The sequence below is a fragment of the Ictalurus furcatus genome, chromosome 20, assembly GCF_023375685.1.
Source record: "Ictalurus furcatus strain D&B chromosome 20, Billie_1.0, whole genome shotgun sequence".
Classification (NCBI taxonomy): Eukaryota; Metazoa; Chordata; class Actinopteri; order Siluriformes; family Ictaluridae; genus Ictalurus; species Ictalurus furcatus.
This window is the reverse complement of record NC_071274.1, coordinates 11270773-11284004: the sequence shown is the minus strand read 5'-3', so window position 1 is coordinate 11284004 and position 13232 is coordinate 11270773. Positions and strand designations below refer to the sequence as shown.

Sequence of the window (13232 nt, the reverse complement as noted above, 5' to 3'; positions counted from 1 at the left end):
AAAAGAAGAGAAAGAGAAGAAAAAAGATCGAGATATGAAAGAGAAACCATCAGAAGATGGCGGACCCATCAAGACAACAGCAGCGTTTCAAGTTCAGTCCCAGACAGTAACGGAGCATTTGGAAGTGATGAGTACAGATGGCACAGGGGAAGGTCAGGCCCAGGGTGGGAAGGACCTAACTGAGGTGCCTCTCTCTGAACTGAAGCCTCCGGAGGATCACGAACTGGAAAGTGGGAAAGTGATGGAGGGCAGGGTGGAGAAGATGTGTTGTGGGTTCTTCTACAGGGTAGGTTTTATGTCACTAACCATAGAAACGTACCACTGAGCTCACGAAACACATCACATTATTTTGCTGTGTCTGTTTTCACTCTTTTCACTCAAATGTGGTCTTTTGGTTAGCTGAGCATGTTAGCAGCTATGAAACACCAGTAAAACTGCAGTATGAATGTTGTTGGTTAGATGTTATTCATTTAAATATGAATGAATACGACAGAAGGTGCTGACCCCAAGTGATGTAACAAGTGGTTCGTCTTTAAATTAGTCTCAGTTTGATCTGATATTTATGTGTCTAGGGCTTATTTATACAGTATTTTCTGTCATGATGTATTGGCTCTTTTACATATACTTACCTTAAATGTCCAATTATTTGTAATTATTACATGTATAGTACCTTGACCAGATATTGGGAATTTAGAATCTACAGAAGCAAATCCTATTTAAGAAACCCTGTAGTCTACTTCATCCAAGGAATTCTTCCTGTGAGTGTGTCATGTGTGTGAGGTGCCACTTGCTCAATTTTGGCTAGTCCTAACACCTTTGTCAATGTACAGAGCAGACATGGTGTAAAAAATGACATATATCAGCAGTATTCTCACCAGACAAATGCTTTAATTCAGCAGGGAAGCTTTTTTGGATATTTAAAAAATTATCAAGTTGTCCAAAGGTCAATGATACCTAATTTTGTAAGTTGTGGTGGAAAACAGCTGTGAAGAGGTTAAAACACTTGAAATTTCTGTGATAACCACCCATTGCTCTATTCACAAGTCAAGTTAATATAAATAAAATAAACAATACAATGCTGTATTAGTTAAGCTAGGTAGTTAAATCAGGGCTCATATTGGTGGGAAAAGTTCAGTTCATTCAAGTTGTTTTTATGGGCTGGCACTTTTTAACTTTCTTATTAAAAATTGGTGCTCTGCAGGATCTACTGGCATTAAAGTAAAATAGTCTTTTACTAATAATAAAAATAAAGTTCTAAAAAAGACAGGCTGAGTCTCTGACCTCTACTAGTAATTTAATTTGACCATTTGAGCTATAAATGATTTCTTAGTAGACAAATATTACATTATTAGCATTTTTCAAGTTGATAGTATAACTTTGGATGGAAAAAACATAAAATAAGTTAACCGTTATTCCTCACACTATATTCATACAATTAAATACTTAATACAGATGGCATTCCATTAATGCATTACTAGTAAGCATGTCAGCTGTTTTAGAAAAGCATAACTACAAAGATATTTGCAAAACTTTAGCAAATCAGCTTTGGAGGATCATACTGTGTGCAACAGTTAGTTATATAAATCAAATGACAGTAATATAAATGAATTGAATCATAATCTTATATTCATGATTAATTGTATGCTTTTTGAGCTGATTAGTACCTATGGGCTTGGCTGAGTGTGTTCTTATGTGTGTTTTTCTCTTATACTTGTAGTCATGATTATTTTTGGCACTGTGATTGTGTCTGCATTGTGACTCAGGAGAAGGAATGTTTTTGTTAAGGCTGGGGTCTATGTGTGTGTTCATATGCACATGTATATTATGTATAGGTGTGTGTGTGTGTGTGTCGACCCAGAACCATTTGATTGTGGTGGTTTGTATCTCTGCTTGATTTGTGATCGTTGTCAGGTGTCTCTGACTTGGCTGCTTTGTACCTGTTTTCATTTAGGATGATCAAAAAGGTGAGGAAGACATTGCACAGAAGAGAGCAGCACTCCTGGAGAAGAGGCTAAGGAGAGAGAAAGAGATGCAGATGAAGAAACGACTGCAGGAGCAAGAGATGGAGCAGAAGAAGGAAATATCAAGGTTAGCTCTCTCTATAGCGGAACACGTATAGATCCAGAAAGCTAAAAACTTTTTTTTTCTAGTTCAGCAATAATTTAGCAAATGTTAAAGTAACTGTACATTCATATTTGTGTAAAGGGCCTAATATCTCTGAAGATTTATGAGTCTTAATCGTGTTTTGTATGGATGAGCCTTTTATTGCCCTCTGCTGGACAGACTGAAAGCAGAAGAGGATCGTCAGAAGAAAGAGGAGGAGAAGGCAAGACGGGAGTTCATCAAAAATGAATATTTGAGGAGGAGGCAGCTCAAATTGATGGAGGACATGGATACGGTCATTAAACCCCACCCCCCAAGCATCAAACAGAAGAAGCCCCGTCCCAAGTCCATGCACAGAGACATCATGGAGTCTCCTAAGCCACCTGCTCAGACATACACAGGTACAGCAGCTACTCATTTAAAAACCTACAGTGCAGATTGCATACCTCTGCTATGGACAAACATGGGTATAATGTATATAAGCAAGAGACACAATATGAAAACCCAACCTTATAATGGTGTGCCATATACAAGCAGGGAATACTGTGACCCTATTGCTTAGCAAACAAAGATACATGAACTCAACTCAAATGACTTACAGGATGTAGGAGATTAGAATTCCTTACTGGAATTTTTCTGGTAAAAATATACCATTGCGATTTACATTTCATAAATTAATTAGAGTGGCAAGTAATGCATCAGAGAGAATTCAGGATTGCATGTCAAAACTAAGCAATGTGCCTAAATAGTAAGGACACCAATACTATATGGTAGTATATAGTTTGGGATGCGGCCCAAATATTTATGATTTGTGATCGCTCAATATTACAGAAGTATTATGAGAATAAAATAACTTTATTGTGCTTACTGTAATGTAACTATCACAGTTATCAGAGTACCAGATGAAGGAGGAAAACTTCTCAGTTAGAGCTTTTCTTTTAGTTGTTTTTTAGCAGCGGTGCCTGTACATTGGCAACACTAAGGTATAACTGTGCTATTTTTGCAGGATCAGCACATGGGCCATTTCATGTCAATTCGGAAAGGGTTGTTGCTGTATATCTCAGATTTTGTTGATTCTTTTTTCTTGATACTTTAAGGGGCAGCTGTGGCTCAGGTGGTAGAGCAGGTTGTCCACTAATCATAGGGTTGGCGGTTCGATTCCTGGCCACATGACTCCATATGCCGAAGTGTCCTTGGGCAAGACACTGAACACTGACAAGTTGCTCCCGATGGCAAGTTAGCGCCTTGCATGGCAGCTCTGCTACCACTGGTGTGTGAATGGGTGAATGAGACACAGTGTAAAGCGCTTTCATCCAAAGTATATAAGTGCAGACCATTTACCATTTTTTCTTGTGACCTAAAACCAAAGTATTTTGGCTGAATTCTTACATTTTCCACTCCCCTCAAAAACTTTTCGAATTAAAAATGTCTTATCTGGGAAGCCATGTTTAGGATTTAATATTAAATATTATTCCCAGCAACATGTAATTTGGCAGATATAAAGACAAATTGTAAATGCTCAGAAGTCACCACATTACGCCACTTAATTTTCTTATGGGGTCCTCAAAATGGGAAAAAGTGCAACAAGTCAGTTTTTGCCTGAGACATGTAGCAAAAACCCTAACTGAATTCACACTGAATGACTCACATATCCAGCACATGTAGTAACAGGATGAACTAGTCTCATAATGTTAGCTAGCTAGCCAAAATATAAGGTTGAAGGGTAGAGGATTGCGCTGCTGTAATCTCACAGTGCACTGTGTGCATTGAACTGTAGGCTGAATGTAGGGTTTGAGGCTCTGCACATCTCTGGGGGTGCTAGACGCAGATAGGCCATTAACTAACTATAATGCCGGGTCATTTCCAATTATGGATTATTATGCTCTCTGTGTATTTTATTTGGGGTTCAAGCACTAAAACTTGAAATTCTGAAACTATATTGTTTTTGTAAGGATTTTTTATTATGGGTTCAAACTTCTGGCTAGAGTGTCTATGGAAGCCCATAGAACCATCTAGTAAAAATTTTTGACATTTGGCACACTGATTGGGGAACATTCTGACCAAATTTTAGCTGAGTGCTGCCAATGCTCTAGCTCCACCACTGGGTCAATTTCTTAGTCTAATTTGGAAGTACGTTTATGGTCGTAACTTTTGAATCACGTGTCCAAAATTTAAAAGCCAGTCATACCTGGATAGGTCAAGTGCAACCTATTACATCAATTTCCACCTACTTAGATTTTTTGCCATCTTGGCAAAAAAAGATTGCCAAGATGGCAATAAAAAAGATTTTTTTTATTAAAGCTGTTGTTGTTGTTTTTTTTTGCTACTCTTCCTACAAATTTTTGTCCAATCATCAGCACACACCATCTTCAGAGTAAGAATTGTGAATACTCCAAACGGCTTGTCCATAATGGGCCAACAAATTTGACAGCGAAGCCACAAAACAGGAAGTTAGGCTGTAGCTCAGGAATGACTTGATGCAAAACTTGGTAGGCATCTTCAGAACCCTAACATGAGGCTATGCAACAGATTTCGGGCTCATGCCACCTACTGATCAAAAGTAAAAATAACATGCTAAAAATGCTTACATTTAACTGGAATTTTTTGCTACTCTTCACCAAAGATGGCTCACGTCATCTTGAAAACTATCTACAATCAAAACCATTCTCCCGTAATGAACTGGCAAATGTGTGAAACTACAAATCATTCTTGAATACTTTTGCCTATAGTTATGGCTCTGCTTTCCTTTGACTGCTTATGCAACAATTGTAGTGCATCTGTGAATGTGTGACTCACTGAGTCTGGGTGCTTGGCCCCCAAAATTTCTGCTTGCAGCTGTATTATTAGGGGCAGTGCGTAAACCCTACTGTTTTTTAAAGGCTTTTTATTATTAGGGCTTCAAGCACAAAGTGCTGAAACCCTATTGCTTTTGTAAGGGTTTTTATTATCCTTATTATGCCCTAAAACTGTTCGTGCAGACCAAACCGTAAGTCCTTGAGGTCTGAAGGTCTTTGAGGGTTGGTAGCATTGGTCTAAATTGGTGCAAAGTCTGGCCCCGATCGGCCACACAGTGGCGTTACCGTGATCAAAACAAAAATTAAACGGTTTGTCACTGTATTATATCATTGGAATCCTTGGCTGTTCAACATTCAGCAGCTAATGAAGTCAAATCAAAATGTCCGACTGTTACGAAAATTGAGATGCTTGTACGGAGTTTCAAAACGAGGCTGTGTACCAAATTTCTTGAGAATCGGCCACAAGGTGGCACTATAATCAGCAAATTTGCATTTTTGTTAATGACTATGCATCCATGCATGCTAGCATATAATTCTTGCTTCCTCTGAATCCTTGTTTTAAGCCATAACAAGTCTAAATCAGATTTATATGTTCGTCTATAAAGTTTATCCACTATTCTAATTTTCTGAAAAAACACTTTTTTTTTTTTAACTTGTCCTAGGCTGTTTGTCTGATTTAAACAAAATTACCGGTAGGTATGCAGCATCTCGAGATACTCCAGACAAAAACTTACCAAAAGAATTTTGATTCATATAATCATCGTGGGGATACAGATCCATATATAAATGGCAAATAATAACTAATTGGTTTATATCTGTGAATGCAATGTCCAAACATCAGTTTCCATCAATTTGAATGGCTGAATAACTCAACATGTAATTTTTAAAAAATGCATAAGAATTAGAATAAATGCATAGAATGCATGGTACTCTAACAATATCTCCTGAGTTTTATAAAAATGTTAAAAGTTTGCAAAGAAATGTGTGAAATGATTAAATGAGGTTAAAGAGACACAGTTCAGGTAAGCAGAGGGTTCAGCTCACTCACTGTCACCCAACATAACCAAGGCTGGATACAGTGCTGACTGTGAAATACTACTATAGGACTGTCAGGGCCACTTAGAGTAGCTCATGAGCATCATATTATAAAGTTTTTTCTTCCCCTGACTCAGTAATTATATATTTTTGCATGCATATTGTAGCTTTAAACTGTTTGCGTAAACATAAGCTTTCCCTGATTACACCTGTACAGCTGTAATTAGCTTTTGCAATTAGCTTGCAGTCTTCTGGCTTTTAGATATTCGCTTTATGTTTCTGTTAATGTATATGGTTTGCATATTTCTCCAGGGTCACGACCCCGGGGATACTCTGTCTCCAGTATATCACTTGCCTCCCTTAACTTGGCAGACAATGAGACTGTCCAAACAGACAAGAGGATGTCCAGGTGAGCATGTTTTCAATGCATACACACCAACCATTTAGTCTGAGATTACCAGTTAACTGATTACCTGCTTGAGGTGATGCTATACAAGGGCATGCAAAGAATTTTAAGCTGATTTTCTTTTATTTCATATGGAAGTGATTTTGAAGATTCTTGGAGATGCTTGTTTGTCATTATTGCAACTAGCTTTTTTGTGTACAATGACTGAAACTTGTTTTCTTGGCCTGCCTCCGAGGCATTTTTTTAGTTAGAAGTATGTTAATGGTTATGAACCATTAAGGCTTCATACCACACAGTAAAGATTTCATTTTCTTACCAACAAGATTCCAAAGTTAGAATTATTTCAAACATATGTATTCATTTTAGGATTTTCATTGCAATCTCCTCCTATCTCTTGCTTTTGGTGCCACTCTCCTCTCACTTCCTGCCTCATGTCTTTTAGGGGTGGGTGATATGTGCTGAAATTCATACCATGATATTTTCCACTATGCAGATGATGTATCATATTTGGAAAAAAGTGTTAAGAAATGTAACTTTATTTTAATAATGATGATTATTATTATTCTTATTGTTGTTGCTTGCATAGCAAAGCATCAATATTGATATCTTACATACTTCACTGTGCGTCACCATCACAAAACATACCTCAAAACGTGCAGCCCCATTGGGAGAGGTATGCTATTACTTTTCTTAGCATTCCCACGTGCACTTTTTCCATAGAGAAGGAATGGGGAATAAAACACGGGTGCCACAGATCGGACGTTGTTCGGCTGATGTCTTCATCACATATCCACTTGTACATCTTAGGGCAGGGGTCTCAAACTCAAATTGCCCTGGGGCCACTTTTGGTACTGTGATCTCATAGGTGGGCCGCAAGAGCATTAAAGTACTCCAAGAAAGTGCAATATTCTCAAAATTTACTTTTTTTTTATTACCATTACCAAAATATTTTATTAAACAAATTTAGTAGTAGTAAACATAACCATAACAATACCATAACAATAACTTGGTACCAATTTCAACATGAATGTAATAGTTCACACACACACAAATTTTTGTTTTGTTTTAATTCTTCCCAGACAGCGCTTCTTGTCACACAATTGAGATACATTTGCCCTGATGGAGGTTGTAGTCGAAATCCTAAGTACAGCTTCAAGATGGGCATCAGTAATCCTGGACCTGTACTTGCATTTATTAAAGTTCATTGTTGAGAAAAGTTTTTCACACAGATATGTGCTTCCAAAAAAGCACATTAACCGACTTAACATTTTTAACAGTTCTGGGAAGGATGGAGGTAAGTCTCTCAGAAATTGTCCAATGAGATCTGCTTTTCCCTGTGCCTCCCTAAATTTAGTTTTTAGTTCACTGTTACACTGCAAGTCAATAAGTTCCATTTGCAAGACACTTGGGACACTCTCCACGTCAACTGACAAGGGGTCTGCAAATAGCTGGAAAGTGTCACGGTGTGCCTTGAAATCAGCAAAACGCTCATCAAATTCCTGCAGTAGGTTGCCAATAGCAGATGTATATTTATCACCACTAAATGATGTGCCTTCCTCCACAAGAGATCTGCATGATGGGAAATGGCTAAGGTTTTTTGCAGAAAGCTGACATTTCCACAATCTCAGTTTTATGGAGAAGGCTTTCACGTTTTCATAAGCTGCTGTGATGAGCTGATCAGGGCCCTGGAGCTTCAGGTTAAGGATGTTTAGCTCATGTGTTATGTCCACTAGGAAGGCAAGATCCATCACGCATTTTGGATCATCAAATTCATGAAAATCCATTCTGCCATCTTCCATGAATCTCTTCACATCTGTTCTTAACTCAAAGAATCTCTTCAGGACATTTCCCCTGCTGAGCCAGCACACCTCAGTAAAGTAAAGTACATCACCATATGCTATGCAAAGCATAGACATGTTCCACATCAGAAGAACGCACTGTGATGCTTTTGGTGTACAATGAGCTTTACACTCAGCAAAATATTATGTAAAATGTGAACCTAACTAAACCGACAAACCCAACTGTTTGTAACATTTTACCTTGGTGCGCTCTCTGCGTTTACCAGTTCTAAACATGGAAATGTGGAAAGGGTCCATTAGGCTTAATAAAACTAGCTCTCTTGGCTAATGTTACCACTCACATGGGTAATGTGAGATGCATTTTATTCAGCAAACAATGTAAACAGTTAATAGTGCATTTTGAAATGCATGCATTAAAAAAATAATTCTATTAATTATTTAAGCTGTTCCAGTTCATGTTTAATTTGTCTCGTGGGGTGGCTGCTTCTGATTAGCCATTTCTGGGTATCCACGGTATGGTAAAATCAATATTGTGCCACTTAATCATACTGGTATTCACTTTAATATGGTATATCTCTTGGCCCACTTTTCCTTCTGTCACTTCTTGTCTGATGTTCATCCCTGCTGTTTCTATTCCTCCCCATGCTGTGCCAGGCGCAGTAAATTTTCTCCAGGCAATCTGTGTCTCTTTTTGAGCTCTGCAAAAGGGGCAAAGGCCAGGTCAGTTCCTTCAGATCGGATCATATCTCCTGAGCATTTTAAACACAGAAAAGTCTCTGCTGCTAGATAGCATTAACATAACATCAGAATAATTTATTCATTGAACTGTCCATATTGTGTTGTATAATTCCATATTACTATGTAGTACATACTAGAGATGCCCCGATGTATCGGCCAATAAGCCGTATCGGCCAATGAAGGCAATTTTTCATGCTAGCGGCCATCGGCCAATACTTTAAAGACATCCGATGATCAGGGCCAATTAAATATCCTGTCAATAAAAAGAGTGCGGGAAAACACATTGATTTCGTGATGTAAAGATGATGTCTCTTGTGTGGAATGATGACAAAACTGCAGTTTGTAAGCTCTGTAATCTCTGCACTGCTAAAATGAAGCGGGAGTTTCAGCGTCGAGTCAAATTGTTGTTTTTTTTTGGATGCGTTGCTCGCGTTGAATTAAAGGACCAGTACACCGTTGAAAGATTTAAATGAAGATGAGTTGACAAAAAAGTAGTATATATATTGCACAGAAAAATATATTTGTAATGTATTTCATATCCATTTAATGTTAATATATATAAAAAAAAGTTAATGTTATATATTACCAGTTTGATGTCAGTGATGCTGTAGAAATGCTTTTGTTTGTGTTGAGTGAGTGTGAGCCTAATAGGAGGTTTTTTAGAATTCAATCAATGATAATATGAATTAATAACATTCAATAAGTTCAGAAATCTTACTTTAATCTTCAGCGTTCTCTTTAGTTCATGTGTTAATGTTAATTTGAGTAATGTGTTTTCTGTTTATGAGACCAGTTACTGTGAAAAAACTTGTTGAAATAAAGAGAATAAAGTTTTTATTTGCATTTCCTTCAGAACTGTGGAATTAATTATTATTCATTTAAAAGAAGGCATAAAAGGCAGAAGTATCGGTATCGGCTAAGAAATTTATTATTGGTGCATCTCTAGTACATACTGTTATTACCCTCCTGAGACCCCGTCTATTCATTTGTGTCCTCTGTAGTGCACAATGTTTCTGCATCTCTCCTTTTACAAATTTGAGTTACCTAGTTAAGTTCTGCTGTATATTAAATTGGACCTCCTGGGCTTTCCAACGATATCCCAATTGTCAGGGTGGGAGGTTAAAGAGGTTATATCTTCATGTCTGTAAAACTGGCTTCTATTCCAAAAAGCACATTGTAAGGAAAAAGAAAAGTAAGTTAAATTTTATTTATTTATTTAGTTTTGCAAATATATCATATGTACTTGTTGATTTAAATGTCAGGAATCGTTTGGTGTAGTCTGAGAGCAGTTTAATTATTTGTGAGTTAAACTAATTAGCCAATAGCTAATATATATATAAATGTCCTTTACAGTAGACACCAAGATAATCTTAATGCATTTTATTTTCCACATAGAAGGCAGAACAGAAGGAGATGGGATTTTGCAGGATTTTGTTGCATACAGGATAACCCTGTATGTTTAAACTTAGATTGAAATATTTTTTTAAACCTCGGTTTTATCTCGGTTCTCAGGAGGCTAGGGTTAGGGTTAAGATCAGGGGTGCCCAATACGTCGATCGCAAAGGAAGTGCGGGTAGATCGCCAATCAAAAAAAAATAGATGTTAGCGTTGACATACAGGGCAGCCAGTCTGAGATCTCCTCTTTTCTCTCACCACGTGTGTGCGATGAAACGCGCCAGCGCTAAAGGCTAGCGAGCGAAATCACTGAGTTAACTTTCCAATTTATTCCTACTGAAGAAAGGGTACAAAATGAGTGAGGTAGCGGGATCAAGCAAGAAACCGAAGACTTATCACTTCCATGCGGAATGGGAGGAAGATTTTTTTTTTCACAATGTCATATTTGAAGTGCGTTTGTCTGATCTGCCAAGCTACCATTGCTATTCCGAAAAAGGGAAATGTGGATCGGCACTTTAGGACTGTTCATAAAAACTATGACACTGACTTCCCACCGAAAAGCGAGCTGAGAAAGAGGAAGGTGAAGGAACTAAAATCACAGTTGTCCGGACAGCAGTCATTTTTCTCACGACTGACTTCAAATGCTAAGGCAGCCACCGAAACATTGTTCCAGGTGAGTCACTCCGTCATTAAACAGAAGAAGTCATTCCAAGACGGAGAGATGATAAAAGAGGCATTCGTAGACGCAGCTGACTCGTTATTTCGGGACTTTAAAAACAAAACCGAAATATTATCTTCAATCAAAGCTCTCCAGCTATCAAGAAATACAGTTACACAGCGCTGTGAAGTCATGGCCGAGGATTTGACACAACAGCTTTGGAAGGACATCACAGATTGCGAGTGTTTCTCACTGCAATTGGACGAGTCTACAGACGTAAGTGATGCAGCCCAGCTGTGTGTTTTTATTCGGATGGTGTTTACAGATATGACTGCAAAAGAAGAGCTGTTAACAATACTGCCCATGAAAGAACACACACAGGGAGAGGACATTTTTCAGTCTTTTAAAGACTTCATTGACAAAACCCAGCTCCCAGTGTGCAAATTGATATCATCTGGAGAAGGCAGACTGCGACCACTCTGAGCTCCTGCTACACACTGACATGAGATGGCTTAGTAGGGGTATATTCCTGCAGAGATTTCGAGAGCTCTGTCCGGAGATAAGGGAGTTTCTTTTTGCTGTTAAACATGCAGAATACACCCAACTCAATGATGATCAGTGGCTGCTGGACTTGGCATTTTTAACCGATCTGATCAACATGTTAAATGAGCTTAATTTGGAGCTGCAAGGAAAAGACAAAACCGTGGTCAATATGATCAGCTCAGTTAATGCCTTTAAACGGAAAATGCAACTTCTGTCCTCAAAGCTGCAGCGCCATGATTTTGGGAACTTCCAAAACCTCGCGTCATTGTTGGAGACGCAGTGGAAGGCTTGGGCGCAATTTAACATTGCATGCTACACGGAGCAGATTGACAGCTGTCAGTCAGAGTTTGACAGACACTTTCAAGACTTTGCTTTACTGGAGCCAGTCGTCGCTACATTCATGTGCTACCCATTTAGGGACAATGTTGAGGTTGATTCACTCGCATCGAAAATTGCAACGCTGTTTCACCTGAACTCGTCTGAAGTGCAGGATGAGATTTTGAAACTATAGACTGACATTCAGCTGAAGTCCAGGGCTCATGGACAGTTTTGGAACTTACCCACAGGGGAAAAGTACCCAAACATGAGGAAATGTGCAACCTCCTTGACGGCATTATTTGGCTCTACTCATTTATGTCCAAATACCGTTCCACAATGACTGATCATCATTTGGAGGCCTGCTTGAGACTGGCTACCAGCAGCTACTGTCCAGACTGTGCAACCCTGGCTGATTCTATTCAGTGCAAGTCATCAGATTAAGGTAATGACCAAAAATGTACTGAATTGTAGTGTGCCATAAGGGCTCATGCAGTTATGCAAGGTACATGAACATATATTGTGTGTATATATATTTGAAGTATACTCAGTGTATATATATATATATATATACATATATAAAATATACGTTTCGCATTTTTAGTGTAGGTAGATCTCTTTGACTGGTCATGTTAAAAGTAGCTCGCAAGTCAAAAAAGTGTGGGCACCCCTGGTTAAGATCATGTTTGGTATAATACCTGCTTTTCTATCACACCATTCATGTTGTGTTTAAATTTGCCCATTCTGCAAGAGAAAAAGTTTATCATGTTATTAACCTGCTAACTCCCCTTGCTATCTAACTATCCCCTGCCTTTTTCATGCTTTTAACTTTTGTAATTCTCACTATCATACTTTTAACTTTGTTAATGCTCCTGGATTTTTAAAAATATATAAATCACTGCAACCACTGACACTTCTAATATTTATGTTCTAAATAAATAATGCTGTGTTTAATATTGTATGTTTTTGTATGTGCTTATCCACAGACCAGAGACTGCAGAAGGTCAGTTGTCACTCTGTCCATCAGTAAATCGGAATGGGGAGAACTGGGAAAATGAATCTACCACATCATCGGCAGCATCTAACACAGAATACACAGGTACACAGTGGAACACAAATAAATATTAAAGAAGGCTAAAGGTTAAATTAGTTTTATTATCTAAATGTGAATTGCGTTGGGTGTATTGCACATGGGGTTCAAGATATATTTATAGTCGTTGAATACTTAATCTCTTCTTCAATAGGACCAAAGCTTTACAAGGAGCCCAGTGCGAAGTCTAACAAGTACATCATCCAGAATGCATTGGCTCACTGCTGCTTGGCAGGCAAAGTCAACGAGGGACAGAAGACCAAGATACTAGAGGTTATGACTGAACTTCTATTAAATATGCATAAAATATAAATATGTAAATATAATACATGAAAAATTATTATATAAAGACGGG

The 13232-nt window shown here is 38.1% G+C and overlaps 1 protein-coding gene across 5 annotated transcripts in view; it reads left to right on the top strand.

The window, feature by feature from the left end:
• camsap2b (calmodulin regulated spectrin-associated protein family, member 2b) overlaps positions 1 to 13232 on the top strand; it is a 105600-nt gene that overhangs the window by 84024 nt on the left and 8344 nt on the right. For 4 of the 5 annotated variants that reach the window (XM_053651488.1, XM_053651486.1, XM_053651489.1 and 1 more), the window contains 7 exons: positions 1 to 286; positions 1952 to 2088; positions 2284 to 2504; positions 6246 to 6342; positions 8793 to 8858; positions 12774 to 12886; positions 13032 to 13150. The exon at positions 1 to 286 is cut by the window's left edge and continues 1587 nt beyond it. In XM_053651488.1, coding sequence (XP_053507463.1) covers positions 1 to 286; positions 1952 to 2088; positions 2284 to 2504; positions 6246 to 6342; positions 8793 to 8858; positions 12774 to 12886; positions 13032 to 13150 — 1039 coding nt within the window. The remainder of the gene's footprint in view (positions 287 to 1951; positions 2089 to 2283; positions 2505 to 6245; positions 6343 to 8792; positions 8859 to 12773; positions 12887 to 13031; positions 13151 to 13232) is intronic. The other variant, XM_053651487.1, reaches the window with a different exon arrangement.